Source organism: Phascolarctos cinereus, unplaced genomic scaffold (assembly GCF_003287225.1).
Source record: "Phascolarctos cinereus isolate Bilbo 61053 unplaced genomic scaffold, phaCin_HiC Scaffold_4;HRSCAF=312, whole genome shotgun sequence".
Taxonomy (NCBI): domain Eukaryota; kingdom Metazoa; phylum Chordata; class Mammalia; order Diprotodontia; family Phascolarctidae; genus Phascolarctos; species Phascolarctos cinereus.
The window spans coordinates 729549543-729574059 of NW_027555847.1; the positions used below are offsets into that span (position 1 = coordinate 729549543).

General features: G+C 58.0%; 1 protein-coding gene across 7 annotated transcripts; it reads left to right on the forward strand.

The window, feature by feature from the left end:
- Positions 1 to 73: 73 nt before the first annotated feature.
- Positions 74 to 24302, forward strand: RAB36 (RAB36, member RAS oncogene family). 7 transcript variants are annotated; one of them, XM_078151905.1, is made up of 12 exons: positions 74 to 2250; positions 8117 to 8198; positions 9628 to 9785; positions 18031 to 18096; positions 19126 to 19227; positions 19861 to 19925; positions 20284 to 20335; positions 20856 to 20937; positions 22243 to 22333; positions 22970 to 23095; positions 23428 to 23666; positions 23939 to 24302. In XM_078151905.1, exons 2-11 carry the CDS (start codon positions 8130 to 8132, stop codon positions 23664 to 23666), a joined length of 1050 nt encoding a protein of 349 aa, XP_078008031.1. In that variant the 5' UTR covers positions 74 to 2250; positions 8117 to 8129; the 3' UTR covers positions 23939 to 24302. The 7 variants fall into 7 exon arrangements, with proteins under 7 accessions (XP_078008031.1, XP_078008030.1, XP_078008032.1 ...); XM_078151904.1 differs by lacking the exon at positions 74 to 2250 and adding an exon at positions 2479 to 2842; XM_078151906.1 differs by lacking the exon at positions 74 to 2250 and adding an exon at positions 2482 to 2842 and having other exon boundaries at positions 9694 to 9785.
- The last annotated feature ends 215 nt before the right edge of the window (positions 24303 to 24517 follow it).

Sequence of the window (24517 nt, forward strand, 5' to 3'; positions counted from 1 at the left end):
TAATAATCCACTGGATTGGTGTTGTGGATTGAAGTCAGGAAGACCCACCTCGCTGAGTTCAACCCACACTAGCTGTGTAACCCTGTAACCATCTCTTCAAAAAGTCGTCTGCCATAGCTGTTTGCCCCTCCTCCTCCTCCTGCTCTCTCCTGAAGCCCAACCATCCAGCTTCTGACCTCCGGCTGCTCAAGCTGCCCTCTCCAAAGTGACTGATGAGCTCTTAGCTGCCAAACCCAACAGCCTCATTTCCACCCTCAGACTCCTTGGCCTCTGCAGCCTTGGACACTGGTGACCACTCCCTCCTCCTGGACACTCTCCTCTCTCTGGGTCTTCAGGACCACAACCCTCCACTCCACCTCTCCTGGTTCTCCTCCTCCCTCTCTGGACCCTCCTTCTCTGTCTCCATTCTCCTCCAGACCAGGCCCTCTTACCATGGGCATCCCCCAGGGCTTGGTCCTGGGCCCTCTGTCCTCTGCTCTGGGTGATCTCATCAGCCCCCATGAATTGAATGACCTTCTCTGCACTAACTTTCAAATCTGCCTCTCCTGCCCTGACCTCTCTGCTGACGGCCATCTCACATCTCTAGCTGACTTTCAGACATTTCCAACTGGATGTCCGGTGGATGTCTTATACCCGTTTCCAAAACTGAGCTCATCATCTTTCCCCCCAACTCTACCTCCCCACTCCCCTGTCACTGTCGAGGGCACCCAGCCCCCAGGCCCTCAGGCTCCCAGCCTAGGGCTCATCCTGGACTCCTCACTGTCTCTCAGCCCCCAGATCCAATGTGGTGCCAAGGCCTACAGAATTCACCTCCTACCTTCCTTCTGATGTCTGGGCCTCCCCCAGGCCCTGGAACACCCCCCAGACCCTGGTACACCCCCCAGGCCCTTGGGCTGTCCCCCCAGGCCCTCAGGCTCCCTCCCCAGCCCTTCACCCACCCTAGCCCTGGAACACCTCCACCTGAAGACTCCCTATCTCAGACTTGTCCTGGACTCTCTCAGCCCCAGATCCAATGTGGTGCCAAGGCCTGCAGAATTCATATCCTACCTTCCTTCTGATGTCTGGACCTCCCCCAGGCCCTTGGGCTCCCCCCATAGGCACTGGAGCACCCCTCAGGCCCTTGGGCTTCCCGCCAGACTCTTACCCTGTCCAGGCCTTCAGGTTCCCTATCTCAGACTTGTCCTGGACTCTCTCATCCCCAGATCCAATGTGGTGCCATGGCCTGCTGAGTTCACCTCTTCAGCATTCCTCAGAACCACCCCCTTCTCTCCTAGCCAGCTCCTCCAGGGCTTTTAGCTGGACTGTTGCAATGACTTCCCTGGCCCACCCCTGGCTGGCCCAAATCACCCTCCTCCAGCTCTGGTCTGACCTTATTGTTGCCCAGCTCCAGAAACTTCCACAGTTCCCTATTGCCCTGAAACCCTCCACAGTGGGGATGCAGTCTCTTTCTTGCCTCATTTCCTGTGAAAACCCTCCCCTCTGCTGTCACGGGCTTCCTCTCTCCCTTGTCCCCTCCAGCATGGCCCCTGGGCAACAAGAATCCCTCAGCCCCCCTCAGCCCCTCCTCCTCTTTAAGGTCCCACCACTGGATGAAGCCCCCTGTTTCTCCTGCCCTCTCCAAGGTCTCTGTGGGCCCCTGCTCTCTTCCTCAGCAGGGAGCTCCGAGGGCACAGGCTGCCCTCAGACCCTTCCAGCCCTGGCCTGTGCCCAGAGCCAACTCCCAGCACCAAACCCTGAGAAAGCCCCACACGCCCAACATCTGCCTCTCCTGCCTCCTGCCCAGCTGTCCCTGAATAAAAGCCCACTCCAGGGAATCCTGGGATGCCCTCACCATTGATGGGGTCTGGGACTCTGGGGGGGTCCTATCCACTGTTGAGCTTGTGTCTCCTCTGAAAAGAGGGGCCCACGTGCCACACCTCAGGGCGTTCTGGGCCTCCCCCCTCCAGACTGAGGCTGAGAAGAGCTCAGGGGCCCACCAGCGCCCATCCCATGGCTCACCCAAGCCCAGGGACCTGGTGAGGGTCTGCCGGTTGGGTCGGGAGCAGATTGGGGGGTTCTGAATCCAGGAGACCCCGTCAGCAGGGCTCCAACACCCACCAGAGCCTCTCTCCCTGGCCATGGGCCAGTGAACCGGAAAGAGAGAGAAGGAGCCAGGGCACCTGCTTCCTGCCTGGCCTAGCACGGGCGGGCCCCTTCCTGGCCGCCTGCTGGGCCCCGCTCCCCTTGGTCAGGCTCTTCTGGCCCAGAGAGGTATGGTGTCTGCAGGAGAGGCCAGAGAACAGATTTGGGCGGGGGAGTCTGTGGCAAAAGGATGGGGGTGTGTGGGAGAGGTACTCAGAGAACAGGAATGGGGGTGGAGGGTCTGTGGAGCAGGCATAGTGTCTGCGGGGTGGGTCCAGAGAACAGATTTGGGGGGGTCTATGGTGAGGGACAGGAGTGTGTGGTGGAGGTGCCCAGAGAACAGATTTGGGCCGGGGGGGGGGGAGGGGTCTGTGGTGAGGGATGGGGAGGGCGGGGGAGACGCCCAGAGAACAGAAATGCCAGGGTGGCCCCGCCCGCTCAAAGACTGGACTCTTTCGCGGTCCGCCACGGTTTCAAGGCTCCCCGATCACGTGGCCGGTGCCCCAGGACCCCGCCCCCCAGGGCTCCACAGCACAGCAGCACTTCGCGTCGGTTACAAGCACACAAGGTGCCCCTCCCCTTCCGTTCCAAGTGCGCAGGTGCGGGCTCTCCCCCCCCCACCCTGCGCTTAGCAGGCACACCCTGAGCTTGTCCTCCAGTTGCTATGGTGACGCCAAGAGTCCCTCGGGCAGCCCTCGGCCGGCTGGACGGGGCAGCCGGGGTAAGTGGCCCCACCCTCCTGCCCTGGGCTGGGGTCCGGGTGGAGGGGGACAGGGTGGAGTGGGGACAGGGTGGAGTGGAGGCGGGGACCGCTCCCCTGGCACCTGGCTTGCAGCTCCGATCCTGGCTGGCTGATTGCAGGCTGGGCCTACCTTCTTGTTGAAAGGACGGGGTAGATACCCGGGGAAGTAGGGGAGAGGGCGATGGGTGCTGGGGACCTCGGTTCTGCCGATGGGGGATGGGACTTCAGTTATCCAGACTCGTGGGGGCGGGGCTCCTTCCATCCCTCCACTGGGCATGCTCACACAGAACGAGGTCTTTCTCCCCCCTCCCCCAGCCTGCGCAGCGCAATTCTAGGTTTACTGACGTGCCCTGAGCGTGCCAGCTTTGGGGAAACTGAGGCGGGGAGCAAGGATGAGACTGGCCTAGCTAAGGAAGCGTTTGAGGCCAGATTCGAGCTGTGCTTTGAGAACAGCTTCTGGAGTTTGTGGTGAAAAAGAAGGGTGCTAGGCAAAGTCTGACGTGCACCCTAGGGTTGGGGAAAGCAGATTTCAGTGAGTTCAAATGAAGTAAAGAAGAAAATAGGTATGTGGTCACTGTCTGCTCTGTGCCAGGCCCAGTGCCAAACACTTTACAAATATCTCAGTTGTTCCTCACGAGGACCCTGGGGAAGAGGTGCTATTGTAATTTTACAGTTGAGAAAACTGAGGCAGCAGATGTAAAGTGACCTGGCCAGGGTCACACAGCTAGGAGGCGTCAGAGGCCAGACACTCGGGTTTTCCTGACTCCAGGTCCAGTACCCTGGCCACTGTGCCACCTACCTGGCTGCCTCTAAAGAAAAGACAGATGGGGTCTCAGGCCGGGCATTGCTTCAGGGAAGGTCAGCCCGGGAGGGATGGAGTGAAATGCCAAAGACTCAGAGAAATAATTCCAATGAGGAAAAATGAGATTTGTTTGAAGAGACTGATGTGGCTGTGCAGTGAACGTGCCAACCAAGATGTTAAAAAGAATGTAAGATACCCATGAGGCAGGGAAGAGAAGACAGATGTAGGAGCAGGGCCTGGTCCTGTAATCATACATAATAGTTTATATGGTGCCTGTGTGCCCCGCACTTTACTAAGTGCTTTACAATTATTAGCTGTTCTTATCCCCGTATTGCAGGTGAGGAAACTCAGGTGGAAGTTAAGTGACTTCCCTAGGGTCACACAGCTACCAAGTGTCAGGCTGGATTTGAACTCAGGTCTTCTCGATTCCAGGCCCAGGAGCACTAGAGCTCAGAATGAGCTGAAACGCAAGGGGCACGGCAAGGAGCCCCCTTGGTGGCCGAGGGAACTTCAGAGAAGGACTAGGACCTTCGCTGCAGTGAATGGGACAGGGACCACTGACAGCAGAGAGAGGGCGGAGCTGCCCAACGATTGTTTGGACCTATGTCCTGGGTGTGGCACAACAAAAATGACCCGTGTGACAGGGAGTTAATACCCCAAATGAGTAGGGAGAGCCCAGGTGAACTCTGTCTGTCCTTGGGCTCTGACAGAAGTGCCGGGTGGGATTGTGGGATTCTGTCTGGGAGATTTGAAAGACCATAGAAAACAAAGGAGGAGCCCAGATATTGGCCCTGTCCCATTTCAAGTCAGTGCCAAGAATATTGACTCCTTCAGTCTGAAAAGACTTTGATCAGCTGGTGTGACATTGCCCGGGAAGACTGCTAGGATTGGTTGGGGACTTGGTACAATCCTGGTGTTCAGTTGGGAAGGCCTGTCTGGAGCCAGCCAGAATTGGGACTTGAGCATCTGGGTGTGGAGAGGCAAGAGAACTCGGTGGGATGGAAACATGGGGTGGGGAGGAGGGCTCGCTCGCCTTGGGTGCAGGGACTTTGTGAGCTTGGGGGGGGTGGGGAATGCTTGTAGCTACTGTTGTTACCACAGTAAAATTACTTTTTCTCGAAGTTGAGTTTGGCTGGCAGTTGGCTAACTTCTATGAACTGATAATCCTGGTATGGAAGCACACTGGTGGAGGCTCTTGAGGTATAGCATGAGAAGGACATTCTTCCCCCTCATCAGCTCCTCAGGCTAAGCATAGAACACTAGGGGCCTGACTTGTCAATTAGAGCGAAAGCTTAGACAAGGACCCCCAGAGTCTACGTGTGTGGCCATCTTGTTTTTCAAAAAAAAAGGAAGAGAGTGTGACCCTGGACAAGTCATTCAACCCCATTGCCTAGCCAAAACAAAACATAAAAATAAAAAAAGGAAGAGGAGAGAGCCCGCCAAGCATAGGCCACATGCTTGACTTTGGTTCCTGGGAACATTCCTGAAAAGATGAGTGGCAGCCGTGTACAAAGGGAAGTGTGATTCTTGGGAGCCAGGCTGGCTTTGTCGAGGACAGGGTAGTCACACTGGACTAACCCCCCTTCCGTTGTGGACTGAACTGCTAAACTCAGCAGTGAGTGGAGTGCTCTGGACTTTAGCAGCCGTCGATAAAGTGTCTCAGACGGTTCAGGTGGAGGAGTGCGCTGGAAGGCGTGTGGTTCTGGGGATTCAGGACGGGGACGTGGCCAGACTGAAGAGGAGCCACAGTTTCTCTGTGGCTGGAAGTCCCCAGTGGAGGCCCCTGGGATCTGCAGGAAGCGAACTGGGAGGTGTAGCTAAGGCCTTGAAGGACAGGGCTGAGGTGGAAAGGATCTGGTGGACAGGCTGGAGCATTGGGCTGACTCCCATGAGGTCAGATTCAGCGGGTGTCAATGTAAAGTCTCGCCCTTGGGTACAAAAACTCAATGTTAAGGGACAGCTAGGTAGTGCAGGGGATTAAGCTCCGGCCTTCGAGTCAGGACAACCTGAGTTCAAATGTAGCCTCAGACACTTGACACTTAACTAGCTGTGTGACCCTGGGCAAGTCACTTAACCCCAATTGCCTCACCAGAAAGCGAAAAACAAACAAACAAGAACTGAGTGCTGCACACTTGAGATAGTGGAGGCTCGGCTAGGCAGCAGGTTTTGAAAAATGTTGGCGCTTTGAGTTGTCTGTGGTGTCAGCGGGGGGATGTTGCAGCCAGAACAGCTGAGGAGACCTTGGAGGTCCTGAGAAGGGAAGGCTTCCAGGAGGAGGCGGTCCCTTCTCCCATGCCCTTGTCTGATCTCCTTTCCGTGTCCTGTCTGGTTCTGGGCACCTCTGAAGGAGGATGCTGATCTACCAGAGGGCATCCAGAGCCGTGAGATCCCAGCTGGACTGGCCTGGCAAGGAGAGGAGTCAGAGCAGGGCAGTTCTCCTGGGGAGGTGGCATCAGGAGCAGGGGGACAGGGGCCATCAAGGCTGCCTGTCAAGGAGCTGTGTGCTCTCATAGCGGAGGCTGCAGGCCATTGCTGCATGCTTTCCAGTGGGATTCCTCTGGGGCCTGGGTTCGATGAGATGCCTCAGATTCAGTGCTTCTGAGACTCTGCACCCGTGGGCCACTGCCTCTACCCAGGGTGGAGCATGCTTCCCATGGGCCCTCTAAAGTCACACTGGCCTCTGCAGTGAAGAGGGGGCAGAAGGCCCTTCGCCTGGCCTCTGGGTCTTGATCTCCTGGCTCTGCCGACCACACCCCTCCGCGGCCCTGGGGTGCCCCTGTTTTCTGTGTGTCCACCGCCCCGTCCAGGCATCCCTGGGTGCCCAGCTGTCACTACCACAGAAGGCGTCTCTGTACGGTCGGGCTTCCAGGGGCCTCGTTCTAGGCTCTGGGCCTAGCACAGGGTGGGGGTGGGGGAGGGGATGGATTTTTGAGTCTCCCATTGGCAAAAGCCTCACTCCAAAGTTACCATTTGGACTTGGTGACCTGCACTGGATTCTCCTTCCCATTTTCCAGCCTACCCTGACCATTGGCCCTTTGCCCCTGTGCAGGGCACACGGGGAGGGAAGCGTGGGGCTATCTCAGTGGGCTTTTCTTTGATTATTAGGGCAGGGGGCTGTCTGTGCTCATTGTGAGTTGGCCACCAATTGAACGTGACTCCTCAGGAAGAGGGGCTGGCAGCCTTTAGTCTCAGCGATGCCCGTGGCACTGTGCCTGCTTCCCTGAGGCCTTGGCACCTCCTCCAAGCTGTCTTCCTCTGTGCCCTCTGGACCCAAAGTTCTCCCTGACGATGGGTCAGGCTTTTCCTTATTCACTTCTGTACCTTTCGACCTCAATTTCCTCTTTTAATTTCTTCCTTTTAAAAACCACCCAGGGGCAGGTGCAGTGGATAGGGCGCCGGCCCTGGAGTCAGGAGGACCTGAGTTCAAATCCAGCCTCAGACACTTGACATTCACTAGCTGTGTGACTCTGGGCAAGTCACTTAACCCTGATTGCCTCACCAAAAAAACCAGACCAAACCAAAACCCAACCAAAAAACCCACCCAGATCGTGTAGGATTTTTCCTGACAAATTATGGTTCACTTGGTCCAGTGCACCGAGCTCTGGGCCTGGAGTCAGCAAGACCCGAGTTCAAATGTGGTCTCAAACACAGCTAATAAAGCTGTGTGACCCTGGGCAAGTCACTTAACCCCTGCCTACCTCAGTTTCCTCATCTGTAAAATGGGACTCATAATAGGGTGGTCGTGAGGATCCAAGGAGATCCTGTTGGAACAAGCAGTCAGCACACACAGGTCCTGGCACACAGTAGGCGCTTTCTAAATCCTTGTTCCTTCCCCCATCTCTAGTCTTTTCCAAGTCTTACCTTAAATCCCCAACAGACCCAGTGGAAGGAAGCTTCGAGCCTGGAAATGGGAGGCCAGGAGGGGCTGAGGCCTGTGAACAGAGAGAGACTGAAGGGGGGAAAGGGAGGGATGCCTGAGGGCTGTGGGCAGCTGGTGCCTGGGAGACGGGCCGGTGGGGAGAGGACGGGGCCCCCACCGAGGTGGAGGGGGCCCTTTTGGCTGGGTCATCTTGGGCCTGCAGCTCTGAGGAGGGGCGCAGGCCAGCGGCTGGAAGAAGCCCCGACATCCTCCGTGCTTGCAGGCCAGCTTCCGTTTCCTGACCTTTCTGTGTGCCAGTAGTGCTCCGTGGGCTGGCTCTGTTCTGGGTCCAGACCTTCCACGACCGTTCTGGGTTGAGGGATGCCCTGCTACCTGGGCTGACAGGCAGGTGTGGGGCTGGCTGGCTTGTCGGCCGGATCTGCCTCTCTCCCTGTGACCTCTTCCCGAGGTTTCCGGCAAGGATGGGAGGCATGTGACAGGGAGGATCAGTGCGTTTGTGCCCCTGGGCATCTGTGGGGTTCCGGCCCCCTGTGCCTCTGGCTTCTTCCACTCTCTGTTTTGTGTCTCACAGGGACTTGGCAAGGATGGAATCCCACCTGATGCTCCTGGGGCCGCCTGTCAGCCGGGACCGAGTCATCTCTGACTTTCCCAAGGTACGGCCCCTGTTAGGGCCCTGCGTGGAGCCTGCCTCATTCTCCCCACTTCCCTTCTCCCTTCCCTGCCCTCTGGGCTCCAGGCAGACCAGGCCCCAAGACCCCTCTGACTGCCTGACCCGTCATCTCACACTCAGCGTGCTGCAGCAGGGCTCCTCATCTGTCCCCCGAAAGCCCCGCGTGCCACCGTCTCCTCGAACCGTTGAGGGCCCTCATGCTTCCTCCCCTTCCATCTCCTCTCTCAAATACGGGAAATTCCTTTCTCCTCTGACCCCACCCTCATCGCCTCATGCCCAGAGTGTTGCACCAGGTGCTGCTGGTGGTCTGCCTGTCCCCACTGCAGCCACCAAAGTGATCTTCCTACAGCACGGATCTGAGCATGTCATCCCCTGCTCCGTAAACTCCCATGCTCCCTGTGTCCTCCAGGGCCTGCCTGACAGCCCTGGGCAGCCTGGGTCTGGTCCCCACTGGCCTCCAGTCTTAGTCTGTCTCCTGCGGAGGTCATTGGCCTCTGGGCCAGGCATGCTCTTCTCCCTTATCCCCACTTCTTGGCCCGCCTCATTTCTTTGAGGTCATAGCCTCCCTGGACCCCCACACTCAGAGTCGGTATTTTGTACTGACTGGGAGGGGCATATGTGCTGTCCCCCCAGGGCAGGGAAGGTGAGGAAGCCTGCTCTGGACCTGTCCCAGACCCCGTACTGGGGAGCTGTCCAGCAGGGACTAGCTGGAGGGAGTGAGAGAGAGAGAAGGTCCAGTGAAGGGGCGTTTGTGGGCAGCAGGGAAGGGACCAGGGAGAATGGGGATGATGGAAGGGCCTGGGTATGGGGGAGAGGGGGCCTGAGAGCCAGCAGCCCGGTGCGAGGCCTGGGCAGTACCTCCTCTTCCTCCTGGCCCAGCGGCACAGGCGAATGTGGTCTGGGGAGGCCCAGTCATGGAAGGAGGCATCTGGGACGAGGGCTGCCAGAAGGCCCAGGGGACAACCAAGCCGCGAGTGACTGGGGAGGGCCTGGGCCCAGGGAAACCCAGAGCAAAGAGTCTCTTCATGTCTGTGCATGGATGTGGGGCAGTCCCACACTGGAACTGCCCCACAGGGCTGATGTCATAGGTCAGCACTTTGTTACGGGATCAGCCCTGTGTGCTGTCATCCGGACTCCAAAAGGCCCTGAATTCCCAAGCTTTAGAAAGGATTTCTCTGGGCTTCGTCATTTCCTCTTGGAGCTGGAGGGAGTGATGCCAATCTGTGAGCCTTAGGAAGAAGGCCCAGGCCTCCAGGGGAGGGGCTTCCCTGCCCCTGTCTTAGCCCTTGGGGCCTTGGGGGACCCTGGAGGTTAACTCTGGGGGGAGGGCTCCCAGCAGGGACCAGAGATTGCTGACCAGGGTGCCCACTGTGGGCACAATCAGGATGGGCCTTGGCCTGCCATCCTCCCAGGTGCCAGCTGCCTACCTGCCCACCTTCCTATGCCGCTCAGAGACCCGCATCTCTGTGCCTTTGCAGTGGTACACGCCTGAGGCCTGCCTTCAACTCAAGGACCACTTCCATGGGCAGGTGCAAGCTGCATGCCAGGAACGGAGGACGGGCACAGTGGGGTGAGTGATGGAGGCCAGGCACAGTGGGGTGAGTGATGGAGGCCAGGCACAGGGGGTGAGTGATGGAGGCCGGGCACAGTGGGGTGAGTGATGGAGGCTGGGCACAGTGGGGTCAGTGATGGAGACCACTACCCCTGCCTCGCCCTGGGCACAGGGGAGAAGGGGACAGGTAGGCCCCCCCCCTCCTCCAGAACCAGCCTGGGTGAGAACATCCAGCCTGGAAGGGAGACTGCCAGACACTGGCATGTTTTGTGGTTACCTCTCTGGGCCTCAGTTTCCCCATCTGTAAAGTGAAGGGGTGGACCTTTCAATCTTGGGAGGGTGAGGCCAACATTCCATGCATCCTGGGAGGTCAGTCTTCAGTCATCAAGCATTGAAGAAGGCTTCTGCGTGCCAGGCCCTGTGCTGAGCCCTGAGGATACAAAGCAAGGCAGAGGCACAGTCCCTGCCCTCAGGGAGCTTGTGCTTGAATTGGGGAGATGATAGATGTGCCAGTAACTGGACAGCTGAGCTATAGGTAGGGGCCCTGAAAGCTGATCCCAGCCAGAAGCCCAGTAATGGGGAATAGGATGGGTGGGAGGAGAGGGAGGGAAGGAAGGAGGAAATCTGGAGGTGGACAGCAGCCCGGAGGCCAGGCTCGCTTGGTCAGCGTAAGGAGGGTGGGGCCTGTAATGAAGGGCTCTGGACACCCAGCAGTGGAGATGGGATGGAAGGAGATCAGCTGAGCAGGAGGAGGGGTCGCCTTGGTGGGGAGTGAGGAGATGCTGACACCTGAGTGATGGGAGATGGGGAGGGGGGGAGCTCAGGCGAATGGCCTCCATATTTTCTGTAAAACAGGGGCAGGGTCCCAGCTGAGATGATGGGGAGAGGGGGAGCCATGGAAGGTTTGAGGAGGGCTGAGGAGGTTTGCGGGAGCCAGTGGGGAGTGAGTTGATAAGGGTGGTGTGGAGTGGTCGCCAAATAGCAGTGAGGGCCCAGCTGAGGTCAGAACACCAGAGGCCAGTACCACAAAATGTCGGTGCTGTGGGCCCCTGGGCTCATCTTCAGAGGCCGGGGGGGGGGGTGCTTGGCCTCAGGGACAGAGGGGAAAGTCGTCCCCAAAGCAGCGATTCAGCCTTGGCCTTTGACAGGGACAACCCAATGCCTGGCCCGGTGGGAGGAGGGTGGGTGTCAGAGCAGATGTGGAGGCAGAGGAGGCCTGGCCTCTCTCAGCAGATTGGAGGAGGGAAGGCTGACGGACCTCAGCAGTGCCCCTGAGACTGATCAGGCCAGGGAGCAGGATCCTGAGCAGGAAGGGCCGGAAACGTCACCTGCCGTGCCCTGTGTCCCTAGGTAGGGCGTCAGCACCAAGGTCAGCAGCAAGCAGGGTGTCTGGTGACACCCACCCTGCTGAGGCAGCTCAGGTCAACTTAACCAGCATGAATTAGGCACCTGTTGTGTGCCCTGCATCGTGCTAGGTTGTAAAACGTCTGCTGGCCTGCAGCCTGCGTTCTCCTGGGAGATTCAGCGTGGAGACAGGTGACTCATGGTGATCTGTGGTGATCTGAGGCAGGATGGAGAGCCAGTCGGGGGCCTCAGGGGGATGGGAGTGATGGCCCCTGAGCCAAGCCTTGGAGGAGGGGGGCAGCCTGGAAGGGAAGCCCAAAAGACCAGGCTGCAGAGAGGCCGCTTTGGCCTCAAGGCGGGGGAGCAACAGCAGATTTTAGGGCCTTGGGTGACAGCAGGGCAGGTGAGTGGACTCTGCCAGGTAAGTGTTAGGCCAGCCTGGAGGCTGAGTGGAGGAGTGAGTATTTATTAAGCGTTAAGTGCTGGACCCTGGGCTTCTCTCCAGGTTGTCTGTGCCTTGCTGAAGGCAGCCCAAGGTTGGCTTGGCTCCCGAGCCTTGCTTGGTCTGACCACCCTCTCCCAGGCCTCCGCCAGCTTGTGGCTGGGGGCTTGGTTTCTGCATTTCTCCCTCTTAAATTTCGTCTTCTTGGATTTGGCCCCGAGTTCTCACCTGCCAAGATTCCAGACTGTTGCTCGGTTTGTTGCTCTCCTGATTTGTATCATCTGCAGATCTGCCAAGCATGGCAGCCGTGCCTTTATCCAAGCACAGATCCCTGCGGCCCCCCACTGGAGACTTTCTGCCACGTTGGTATTGAGCCATTAATGATCATTCTTGGGTTTCAGCTGTTTGATGCACCCCAGTTCCACGTGGCTAGGGGGCTGTTTATGCTGTGTCCCTCTCATCTTCCACAAGAAAGCCCAGATAAATTGTGCCTACTGCCTTCCTTCCTCTGGCAGAAAAGGCCAGAAGAGCCTGCTTTGGGGCTGCAGGGAACAACGTCTAACTTCCTGTAACAGCATGTCCTCTACTTATGCCCTTGGACTCCCCAGCCTCTGGTCACACTGACCAAGGCTCCCTGGCCTCTGGGCCTCTGGCCACACTGACCAAGGCTCCCTGGCCTCTGGGCCTCTGGCCACACTGACCAAGGCTCCCTGGCCTCTGGGCCTCTGGCCACACTGACCAAGGCTCCCTGGCCTCTGGGCCTCTGGCCATACTGACCAGGGCTCCCTGGCCTTCAGCCCTCGGGCCACACTGACCAGGGCTCCCTGGCCTCTGGGCCTCTGGCCACACTGACCAAGGCTCCCTGGCCTCTGGGCCTCTGGCCACACTGACCAAGGCTCCCTGGCCTCTGGGCCTCTGGCCATACTGACCAGGGCTCCCTGGCCTTCAGCCCTCGGGCCACACTGACCAGGGCTCCCTGGCTTCTGGGCCTCTGGCCACACTGACCAAGGTTCCCTGGCTTCTGGGCCTCTGGCCACACTGACCAAGGCTCCCTGGCTTCTGGGCCTCTGGCCACACTGACCAGGGCTCCCTGGCTTTCGGGCCTCGGGCCACACTGTGAGCCGGGCTTCTGGCCACACAGTCCTGTTCCTTTTTTCTGTGTCTGGATGTTTGCTGTTCTTGAGGCCAGGGGCTCCTCTCCTGTCCCCCCCTGGTCTAGGTCAGCAGTCTCACTGGCCAGCTTTTCCAGACCAGAGGATGGCGTCCATCAGGCTGCAGGCCATGAGCCCATCCAGGGAAGCTAGGTGCCACGTACAGGCTCTGGCCTTCCCGTCCCAAGGTCTCACCTCTCAGGGTTCCTCTGCCTGGGGGAGCCCAGTTCTCCCTCCTCGGCTCTGCCTGAGGAGGAGCCGGCAGGGCAGGGGAGCAGAAAGCACAGATAGTGCCTCCTGTGCGCTGCCCCTGGCCTATCTCATCTGATCCTTCTGACAACCCTGGGAGGCAGCTGTTACTGTGATCCCCATTTTACAGCTGAGAAGACTGAGGCAGATAGAGGCCAAGTAACTTGCCCAGAATCACACAGGTCCCAAGTGTCCAAGGCTGGATTTGAACTCAGGGTCAGCCTCACCCGCTGCCTCCAAAGACCTCCTTGAATAAGGACTTCTCTGTGCACTTTCACTCAGAAAAGCACAGCCTGTAACCTGTGGCTTCTATGTCTGAGACTTCCAGGAGTCCGGGACATGGACGTGGGAGCAGCAGCTCGGGGTCCAGCTCGGCCTCTGAGAAGGGAGAGGCTGCTTCAGAAAGCTCCTGCCCCTGGGGAGTCAGCACCCCTGGAATGGAGATCCATGCTAGGCCTGGGACCAGCTCTCAGGGTCACTGTCTGGTCACCTGTGCCTGGGCAGAGGAACCCAAACTGCAGAGGCAGCCAGAGCCTGGAGGCCCAACCTCAGCCTCACAGGCACCTTGTGTCATCTGCAGCTGCATTGGTGGGGGCAGGGGAGGGAAGAGCACCCCAGAAACCCGGCCCTGGTCCCCCCAGGCTGTCAGCCTCATGGCTGCCCGGCCCAGGAAGGTGGCCCACTGGCGGTGCCTCCCCTCTCTTCTTTACCCCATCCAGTCGGGCACCATACCCGTCTTCCCCAAAACCGCCACTTAGAGGCCCAGTCCAATGGCCTTTTCCTTGTCCTTATTCCCCTCGGCCTCTCTGCAGCCTTGGACACTGTTGGTCACTACTCCTAGACACTCTCCTCTCTCCAGGTTTTCAGGGCCCCCCCGTACCTTTCTCGCTCCCTCTCCCTCTCTCCCTCCCACTTCTCTCTCTCCCCTTCCCACCTCTCCTCTTCCTCTTCTCTCTCTCCCTCCGACTTCTCTGTCTCTCCCTCCTTCCCCCTTCTCTCCCTCCCCTTCCTCTCTCTCTCTCTCCCCCCCTCCCTCTTCCCCACTCTCTCCTTGTTCTCCTCCCCCCTCTCACCACTCCTCTGTCTTCTCTGTCCTCCAGATCACACCCTCTGAGCACGGGTGTCCCTCAGGGCTCTGTTCTGAGATCCTCTTCTCCCTCTTCACTGGGTGACCTCATCAGCTCCCATGGATTGAATGACCATCTCTATGTTGGTGATTCTCAGATCTCTCTGTCCTGCCCCAAATTCTCTACCAACCTCCACTCTTGCATCTCCAGCTGTCTTTCAGACATTTTGAACTGAATGTCCAGTCAGCATCTTAAACTCAACATGTCTAAAATGGAGCTCATCCCTCCCCCAAGCCCTTCACCCTCTCACCTTCACCATCAGTGTCCAGGGCTCCCCCATCCTCCTGGGCTCTTCATTCTCTCTTTCCCCTTCCCCATTTCCAAATAGGTGCCAGGGCCTGTCCATTTCACCTCTGCAGCATCTCTTGAATATGCCCCCTCCTCTCCTCTGACCCTGCCTCCACCCTGGTGCAGCCTTTCATCTCCTTACATCTGTACTATGGCAATAGCTGCTGGGGGGAGGGTCTGCCTGCCTCAGTCCCTCCCCCTCCAGTCCATCCTCCTCTCAAATTCCAGAATGATCTTCCTACCCCTGCTTTTGTTTTTACGCTTTAGCACAATATATTCTGCTCCAGCCTTTTGCCTTTACTCTGTGTGTATCCCTCTGCTTCTTGTAAAAAACATATGGTAGGATTTTATTTTTAATCCACTCTGTTATCTGCTTGCATTTTATGGGAGAGTTCATTCCATTCACATTCAGTTATGATTACTAACTGTGCATTTCCCTCCGTCTTATTTTCCCCTATTTATACTTTTCTTTCTTCTTTCACCCTATCCATCCTCACCAGTGTTTTGCTTCTGACCATGGCCTCCCTCAGTCTGCCCTCCCTTCTGTCAGCCCATAATCCTAACCCTTTCCCCTACTACTTCCCTACAGAGTAAGATTGATTTCTATACCCAGGTGGGTGTGTATGTTATTCCCTCTTTGAGCCAAATCTGATGAGACTAAGGTTCAAACAGTGCTCGCCTCCTCCCTTCTTCCCCTTTACTATAATAGGTCATTGTGCCTCTTTGTGTGATGGAATTTACACCATTTTGCCTCCTTCTGTCCTCTTCTCCCAGTACAATCCTTTTTTTTTCACCCCTTAATTATTTTTATCATCACATCAAATTCAGGTTATTGCCCCACCCTTTCTCTGTCTATATCCCTTCTAAACACCACAATAAAGACACAGTTCTCAAGAGTTATAGGTATCATCTTCCCGTGTAGGGATCTAAACAGTTTAACCTTGTTGAAGAACATTTGTTTTTTTCCATTCCTGTTTACTTTTTTATGCTTCTCTTGAGCCTTGTATTTGAAGACTGAATTTTCTGTTCAGCTCTGGTCTTTTCATCAGGAAAGTTTGAAAGTTCCCTATTTCACTGACTTTCCATCTTTTCCCCTTCAAGATTATGCTCAGTTTCACTGGGTAGTTGATCCTTGGTTGTAATCCAAGCTCCTTTGCCTTCTGCAATATCGTATTCCAGGCCCTCTGATCCTTTCATGTAGAAGCTGCAAGGTCCTACGTAATCCTGACTGTGGTTCCATGATATTTAAATTGTTTCTTTCTCGCTGCTTGCAGTATTTTCTCCTTGACCTGATAACAGTATTCCTTGGGGTTTTTATTTTGGAGTCTCTTTCATGAGGTGATCAGTGGATTCTTTCAGTGACTATTTTACCCTCTGTTCTAGGACCTCAGGGCAGTTTTCATTGATAATTTCTTGAAACATGCTGTCCATGCTCTTTTTTTGATTGTGGCTTTCAGGTAAGCCAGTAATTCATAAATTATCTCTCCTGCATCTGTTTTCCAGGTCAGTTGTTTTTCAATTAGCTTTTTTTTTTTCCTTTAGGCAAATGGGGTTAAGTGACTTGCCCAGGGTCACACAGCTAGTAAGTGTCAAGTGTTTGGTCTGAGGCCTGATTTGAACTCAGGTCTTCCTGATTTCAGGGCCAGTGCTCTATCCACTGCACCACCTACCTGCCCCTTCAGTTGTTTTTCCAATGAAGTATTTTACATTTCCTTTTTTTTTTCTTCTTTTGATTTTGTTTGACTATTTCTTGATGTCTCATAGAGTCATTAGCTTCCATTTGCCCAGTTCTAATTTTTCAGGAATTATTTTTTTCAGTTAGCTTTCATACCTCCTTTCCCATTTGGCCAGTTCTACTTTTTAAGGACTTGTTTTCTTCAGTTAATTTTTGTCCTTCTTTTTCCAAGCTATTGACTCTCTCTTGCATACCTCACATTTCCTTTCCCAGTTTTTCTTCTACTTCTCTTATTTGAGTTTTGAATCCTTCTTGAGCTTCTTCCAAGAAGGCTTTTTGGGCTTGGCACCAGTTCATTGAGGTTTCAGATGTAGGTATATTGACAGTGTTGTCCTCTTCTGAGCTGGTGTTTTGATCTTCCCTGTCACCACAGAAGCTCTCTATGGTCAGTGTTCTTTTCTGCTTCTTGCTCATGGTGTTTTCCTATTTCTTGGCTTTTGAAGCTGAGCTCTCCTGCTATAGCACAGGGGCACTGGGCCAAGCTTCTTGTGCTGGGGGCCAGGGCCTTCTCACTGGCTTTGTGTGCTGGGGCCTCAGGTGCCAGCCGCTGGAGGCTCTAGGGGTCTGGTGGCTTACTTGGTGCTGAGCTGGGGTCCTAGTGGTGGTGTCTGGCGTGTGCTGAGGCCAGGTGGCATTTTTTTTGTGTTTCCCTGGGCTACATCAAAGCATGAGGAGGTCCGGCTGCTGCAGGATGCCTGCCTGCCCGCCAGGGCCAACTGAAGCGTGGGGAGGTCCGGCCATTGGAGGATACCTGCCCGCCAGGGCCACACTGAAGCGTGGGGAGGTCCGGCAGTTGGAGGACACCTGCCCACCAGGGCTGCACTGAAGCGTGGGGAGGTCCGGCCATTGGAGGACACCAGCCCGCCTGGGTCTACACCAGCTCACGTGATGGTTCTCCGAGCTGGAGTCTGCCGGTTCCCCTGGCTGGGCTAGGACATGTGGGGATGTCCTGGTGTTGGCGTTTGCCTGCTCCGTGGCTCTGGGGCTCAGGACTTCCTGCCGGTTTGCCGAGGTAGAGGCTGCCACGGGCTTGCTGGGATGCTTGCTGTCCTGGGCTGCGCCCCCTTTTACCCAAGCAAGATGGACCTCATTTGCCGATTCTCTTAAGTCTCCTGGACCAAAAGTCTGCTCCACCCTGCCTTTCTGCCGGCTCTGCTGTTCCACAGTCTGTTCTGGGGCACTGTTTTGAGGGTGTTTGGGGATGAGAATGGGAGAGGGACAGCGATCTCCTGCTTACTGCACCATCTTGGCTCTCAGAAATCCCAGAGCCTGGGTCTGGCCCCGGCCATGCCCAGCCTCCCCTCTCCATGACCTCCTGTGGTCCCTGATCCCCTCAGGAGCAAACGCCAGATACTCAGTTTGGCATTCGGAGCCCTCCTGGCCTCTCCTCCCTTGCTTGTCACACCCTGACTCCCCAGCACATCCTCTGCCCTGGGGCTCTCCTTCGGCGTTCTGGATAGATCCCACCACTGACCGCCTTAGCTTCCTGTAAGCCCCAGCTGCAATCCCCCCTCCTCCAGGAAGCCTCCCCAGGGCCTTCCCTCTGTTCATCATTTCCCGCGTTAAATTGAGCTCCTGGGGGGTGGGGGAGCTTGTCTTGTCATCGCCCCAGGCACACAGTAGGTGCTTGGTAAATACCCGTCTGTGTGTGGGGGGGGCGCACTTCTGTGTGTAGTCAGGCTCCCCTTGAGGTGGGGCTGCCGTGTTTATGGCTGTGTCTTCAGCAGCTGTAGGCTTGGGCCTGGGCCTCCTGCTAAGCCTTTGCCCAGGCAGATGTTGGTGGGCGAGGGCTTGATGCCAGGCAGTTTTGTCCTGCCCCTGTGTTGGCTGGGGGCTTCTGGGTGGAGGATGAATGATGAACACGGATATCTACCCTCCCCTCCCCCAGCCCCTCAGTGATGCTCTGACCTTACTGTGTCCCTCCCAGGCTGAAGGTGTCTAAGGTGGTCGTCCTTGGAGATCTCTACGTGGGGAAAACCAGCCTCATCAACAGGTACTCTGTCCTGGCGGACACCTATCAGTGGAGGGGCTGCCGCCCCGTGCCCGTGGTGCTGCCTTTAGGTCCGTGGAGAGGCGTCTCCACCCAGATGCTCTGTGGTCCGTGCTGTGTGACCTTGGGCAAGGGTCTTGCCCTCTCTAGGCTGACCCCCACAGGTCACTAAATCTTTGACTCTGTAACTTTCTCGGTGCCCTCTGGGGGTCACATTCGCACGCTGGCTCCCGTTCATCTGCCCCTTGGGGCCTGGGTGCAGGCTCTTGCCTCCTTCCTCCTCCCTATCCTTTGGAGCCCCTCTCAGATGGCTTGGAACAGGGCTGGTCTTCCATTTGCTCTCATCATCGTCCTCACCTGGGCCCGCTTAGGATTCTGCCTCTTCCTCCTTAGCCTTTTTTCTTGGTCCCCACCCTGGCTCACTTCATCATCCTGACCTTTACGGCTGACCAGTTGGGCTGACCGGTGTCCTCCACCCCTTGCCCTCCTGCCATTTACTTGTGGCCTTCCAGGCCAATCAGCCAACTTCACAAGGACCAGATAGGGAAGGTGTGGTCAGACTGCCGTCTTTCTGAAAAAGATCTGGGGGGCTGAGTGGCCCTCAAACTCAATATAAGTCAATAGTGGGATGTGGCAGCTAAGACAGTCCCACAGGCTCTCAGGCTCCATTAAGTGAGGCACGGAAGGGACGCACGCCACCTCCTTGGCGTCCTGTGCCAGGACAGTGTCCGGAGGAGGACACTTGAATATAAGACAGGCCTGGGGGGACAAACCGGGCATGTGTGGTCTTGGGGCCATGGTAGGAAATGTCTGAAGGGCCATCCTGGGGAGAAGGGACCTGCCCTGGCCCCAGGAGCCGGGGGAGGCAGCAAGTGGGGAGAGAAGTAACCAGGCCTGGTGGGGGTGGCAGGGCTGGTGTGCCCACCTCCATCCCCCTGCCCACGGTTGGCACGAGGCTAGGCAGGCAGTGCCCAGGGGGATGAGGGTGGAGACTCCTGCCTGGGTTTACAAGCAGCCCCATTTCCTTCCTAGGTTCTGTAAAGACGCTTTCGATCGGGACTACAAGGCCACTATTGGTGTTGATTTTGAAATCGAGAGGTTCCAGATTGCCGGCATCCCCTACAGCCTCCAGATGTGAGTGGGCCTGGGCCTCTTCCCTCCTCCTGCCCTAGACCCGTGGTCTCCATGCCTCCCTCCCTCCCTCTGGGCCTGGCTTTTCCACCTGCTGCCCTCTGACTGAGGCCAGGAAGTGTGAGCTTGGCCCTGGGGGGCAGCCAAAGGCCCTGTCCTCAGACCACACTGACCATCTTGGCTCACCACTGGCCAGAAGAAAGCACGTGAAGTGGTGACATCTGATCACAGTATCTCTGAGAAGTGGGGAGGTGTGGGAGACCCTGCCCTCAAGGGCTCAGGAGTCAGGACCTGGTGGGGAAGGCATGAGGCGGCTGCCTGGAGAAGGGCCCGGTCCTGGAGCAGTGGGCTGGGTGGCGGGCAGCCCGCCTTAGGAGCCTCTGCCTGGACAGGTACTCTTGTGACCCTCTCTAAAATGAGGGAGTGGGTCGAGGTCCCTTCTGGCACCCACAGGCTAGGTCACCAGCATGTGGCTGGGCTTTGGGCTGACCTTTCTGAGGGTATGGGCTGAGGGCTCAGCCACAGCTGTTAAGGAGCCGGGGGTGGGGGGGCTGTCAGCTCCTTTCCTCCCCCCTCCCAGCACCAGGCTGGCCCCTGGTCTAACCCTAAATGCGCTTTCTTCTTTTCCCCCTACAGCTGGGACACAGCTGGACAGGAAAAGTTCAAGTGCATCGCGTCAGCTTACTACAGGGGCGCCCAGGGTGAGCACTCCCCCTGCCCTCCCCTCTCCCCTCAGGGGTTGGGGGAGCGTCCCTCAGGGGTCAGGTCCTGGCACTTTTATGGTCCTGCCCCTGAGAACAGCTTCTCCCTGGGCCCAGCAAGGCTGCAGAGGGCCTGAGCAGCACCTGTGGGTCTGGGGTGGACAGGCCTTCTGCCTGGAGGAGGCATTCCAGAGACAGCTTGGAGGTAGGTGGTGCAGGGGCAGAGCTGGCCAGGGCTGCAGACTCCCACTGGCCTGGGCCTTGGCTCTGCCCTCTGCCTAGGTGGGTCGGGTGCCCTCAACCCTCCCTCCGTGCCTCTGGGACGTCTCTAACCCCCCCCTTTCTTGTGTCCGGGCAGTTATAATCACTGCGTTTGACTTAGCGGATATCCAGACGCTTGGCCACACCAGGTGAGTGTCCAGATTCCTTGAGGTGTCTCTGCCATTTGGGGCTCAGCCCTGGCGTGGGGTCTCCTGCCAGAGTCCCGGCCTGTGCCCACCTGACCACCCAGTGACTGTCCCAGGCATGTGTGACTGGCCCATGCAGGAAGGGGCTGGAGGTCCCTCACACCTTGTCAGACGTCCAGTATCGCCCCGTCTCCAACGTGGCCTTCACGGTCTCCTGGAGGTGACGACCCCACAGACGGCCATTGGCCAGCGTGCCTGCCCCCCCCCTGCCCCCCGGGCCCCGACTGTGGTGAGGACTGTGGCCGCTGCAGGCTTGGGTCTCAGCCAAAGGGTTGTGCTTGCCACCAGTGGGGTCCATCCTGACCTTCCTGCTTCTCACTGCCTGATCTCTTGGCCCTGAGGAGGGGGTGTGATTGGTACTCCCAGGCTCTTCCCTCCCTCCCTCTCTCTGCCCCTTCCCCTCCCTCCCCCTTCCCCCTGTCCCCCTCCCCAGCTCAGTTTGCCCCTGTTTTTCATGCCCCAGACAGTGGCTGGCGGAGGCTCAGAGGGAGAACGAGCCTGGCTCCAGCTTTGTCTTTCTGGTTGGGACAAAGAAGGATTTGCTGGTGAGTGGATGCACCGGGGCGGCACCCAGAGCCGGGGTGGGGGAGGGGCAGCTCAGGCTCGAGGCCTAGGAGAGAAGGGCTGCACAGGTTGGGCACGGTGTCTAGGGCCCGGGCAGGCAGGTCCAGCGGGGCAGCAGGGAGTGAGCTCCAGCTTTGCAGCGTGGGGGGAGGCTCGCCCAAGGTCACACGGTCAGTAGCTTCTGATGGGGCTTCCCTGGGAGCCCGCCGCTGGGGGCGGAGGCTCTGGGCCTCCTCCTTCATGGCCCAGCAGCCTGGAAGCCTCCCAGGGCTTGGGATCCCAAAGCTGCTTGGCTCCTCGGAGGCAGGGGCCGATGGGGCTTCCCAGGTCTTGGGGCCATTGCCAGCCTTAGGCTGTGGACAGGAGGAGGCCCTGAGGCGAAGGATGGGCCACCAGCCTCCCAACACTGTGCCGGGCACCATGCCAGGGGGAGGTGGGGGGGGGGGACGGGAGCCAGAGACCGAGGAGGGGGAGGTGTCTCAGAGGAGAAGCCTCAGTGTTGAGGGGAACCTGGATTGGAGCCGAGCCTGGAGGCTAGAAGCCAGGAGGCAGAGCCAGATCCCCAGCTAGAGCTTGATGGACCTCATCTCACCCATCCCCCAGATTTTATAGAGGAAGACTGAGGCCCAGAGAGGGAGGGGCTTGCCTGGGCTCATACCAGTACTGAGCTGAGATTCAAACCCAGGTCCTCTGCCCCAGGTCTCATGGAGCAGGAGGAGAAGGGTCCAAGGGGGGCTTCCTGGTGGCCAGCTGGGGGTTGGGGGCAAGATCTCGACTGCCCGCAGGTGCAGGCTGGGCCAGGGAGCGCTCCCCACCTGTGCCCATCCCCCCTAGCTGAGGCCCTGTCTCCCAGCCTGCCTTGGGGCGCCTTCTTTCTCCAGCCTGGCTACTCCCTCAGGCCCTCGGAGGGAGTCGGGACCCCGCTGCCTCTTCTGCTGTCTGTGCAACCTCCCTGGGCAGCCTCCCTTTACCTGGGGGTCTCTCTGGCCTCTCCCGAAGGCATCGGTCCTAGCTCACAGGCTCCCTTGGCATCCTGCGGGTGTTCCCCCCAGCCTCCCCGTTTCCTTCCCCTACACGGCCCCACGGCTGGGCCGAGCACGCACCCTGGGCCTTTCCAGCAGCCATAAGGGTACCCCTCCCACATTCCTAAGCTGGACAGCCTTCCCCCCGACATCTCCCCTTGCCTGACGTGGAGGGGGAGGTGCACAGTCTCTTGTACTTCCCCACCTCTGCCAGGGCTGACCATTTGTGGCTTATGGCCTGCACCCATCTGCTCTCTCCCCCAGTCAGGGCCTGCCTGTGAACAGACAGAGATGGACGCTGTCCATCTGGCCAACGAGATGCAGGCCGAGTACTGGTCAGTTTCGGCCAAAACAGGTGAGTTTGAGTATGAGGCAGGGGGTGCTGTGGGGAAACGGGGTGAGGGGGTGCTATGGGGTGGGGGGTGCTGGAGGGGAGACAGGAAGAGGGAGGGGATGCTGGGGGGAGACGGGAGGAGGGAGGGGGTGCTGGGGGGAAACGGGGTGAGGGGGTGCTGTGGGGAGATGGGGTGGGGGGGTGCTGGAGGGGAGACAGGAAGAGGGAGGGGGTGCTGCGGGGAGATGGGGTGGGGGGTGCTGGGGGGGAGACAGGAAGAGGGAGGGGGTGTTGGGGGGAGATGGGAGGAGGGAGGGGAGTGCTGCAGGGAGATGGGGTGGGGGTTGCTGGGCCCAACCTTGCAAAAACTGACTTCTTCAGTCACAGAGTCTGGGTTCAAATCTTAGCCCTGCCACTCACAGCCTGTGTGGTCTTGGAGATGAGTCACTGGCCCCTTGGCACCTCAGTTTCCCCATCTATCCGTCCCACCCAGTAGGAGGAGAGGGAGGGTGGGCCTGTGCCCAGAGCTCACTCTCAGGCCCTGGGTTTCCTTTTGTCTCCTGGCCTGGTCGGTGCTGGTGGGGAGGGTGAATTCAGTAGGCTGCTGCCCAGCATCATGGCTCTCTCAGCCGGTCACCGCCGCCTGTCCTCCCACAGGGGAGAACGTGAAGGCCTTTTTCACCCGGGTTGCCGCCCTGGCCTTTGAGCAGTCCATGTTACAAGAACTGGAGAAGAAGGGCAGCTGGCATGCCCAGATCGGAACTGGGGCCTCCATCAGCATCAGTACGTGCCAAGCCCCTTCCCCACCACCTGCCTCAGTTTGCTCATCTGTGCCATGGGCCCCAGCTGGTCACGATTATGCCTGTCACATTGGCTGGTGGCCATGCGGGGCTGGGGGAGCCCTCCTCCCCCGGGCCGGGGCAGCTCATTCCTTCACCAGAGGGCCCTCGTAGGCTGTGGCCTCTGCCTCATGCGATGGCCACATCACACTCCTGAGCCTGAGCTGATAGTCTACTAAGACCCCCAGATCTTTTCTGGAAACCTTCATCTCATCCTAGTGAAGCTGGTTCTGGGAGCTCAGGGAGAACCTTTCCATTGGCCCTCCTGCGTTTTAGGCTGTTTCTTCAGGCTGCCCAGATATGTCTGGCTGCTGATGCTGTCGCCAGGGGTTGTCTCTGGGCCATCTGCACCCTGCGGAGCTTGGCACGCGGGGGCCCTCTGCTGGAGACCTCTGGCCAAGCTGATGTGGGCCCTGGAGAGCTGGCTGTCGTGTCCAGCCCCTCACAACCCGTTTGAACCCCGATGGACAGCCTTCAGCTTTAGCGAGGGCTTTGCCAAAATCAAGGGAAATTAAGTACATGCCCTTTGCAGGGGCTTCAGCTTCCTCTCCCCAAGGCCTTGTTTTGGTTTATCTTTGTGAGCCTAGCCTGAGACCTAGCAGTGAATGAATGATCAAATGAATGAATGAATGAACAAATGAGGAATGAATGAACAAATGAATGAATGAATGATCAAAGGAATGAAAGAAGGAACAAACCACGACATCTCCCCCAGGCTCCAGCAGGACCTGCAGGCACAAGCCAAGGCTACTTTCTGTAAATGTCCTTTTATCCTGTCTCTTTACAGGAAGGGAGGAGAGCTCAGCTGCGAGCCAGGAGGGTGCCAGCGCCAGCAGCCCTGGGTGCTGCTAGGCAGGGCTGCCCCCAGGACACGCTCAGTGGGGCCGCAGTGCCTGGGGGTTGGTGACCAGGCACAGTCTGGCAGTGGACGGAGTACTTTCGAAGTCTTGTCTATCCTCAGGATCTGTGGACTCTTCGGCTTCGGCTGGCTGGCGGCTCCAAGGAGCTGCGCCTCGGTTTCCTCGTTTGTGCAATGGGGGCGGTCACCCTACAGTCTGAGTTTGTAAAAGGCCAAATCCAACCGCCCCCATGTTTGCTTTCTACTCTCTGAGAAGCTGAGGAAGAGACCTTGGGCCTGGGAAAGGGCAGAGCAAGGCAGTCCTGGGGGAGAGGAGCCCCAATCTAGCTCAGGGGCAGGTCCTGAGGGCAAGCTCCCCAGCATGCTGAGACCTCCCCAGCTGTGGACAGCTGCCCCGGATCTGCCCCTGGCACTCAGGGCACCCGGCCCTCCACTCCCCCACCTGAGCCTGCCTCTTCCTTGCCCTAGGGTCACCTGATCCAGGATGGAACAGGGAGGGAACTGCCC

What these genes read in the sequence shown, in the direction of transcription:
- RAB36 (XM_078151903.1), top strand. Translation starts at nt 17,305, where the DNA reads ATGAGAATGGGAGAGGGACAGCGATCTCCTGCTTACTGCACCATCTTG. An exon ending in CAGACGCTTGGCCACACCAG is followed by an intron (nt 20,336 to 20,855) that starts GTGAGTGTCCAG and finishes TTCATGCCCCAG; the next exon opens with ACAGTGGCTGGCGGAGGCTC. An exon ending in GTCAGTTTCGGCCAAAACAG is followed by an intron (nt 22,334 to 22,969) that starts GTGAGTTTGAGT and finishes GTCCTCCCACAG; the next exon opens with GGGAGAACGTGAAGGCCTTT.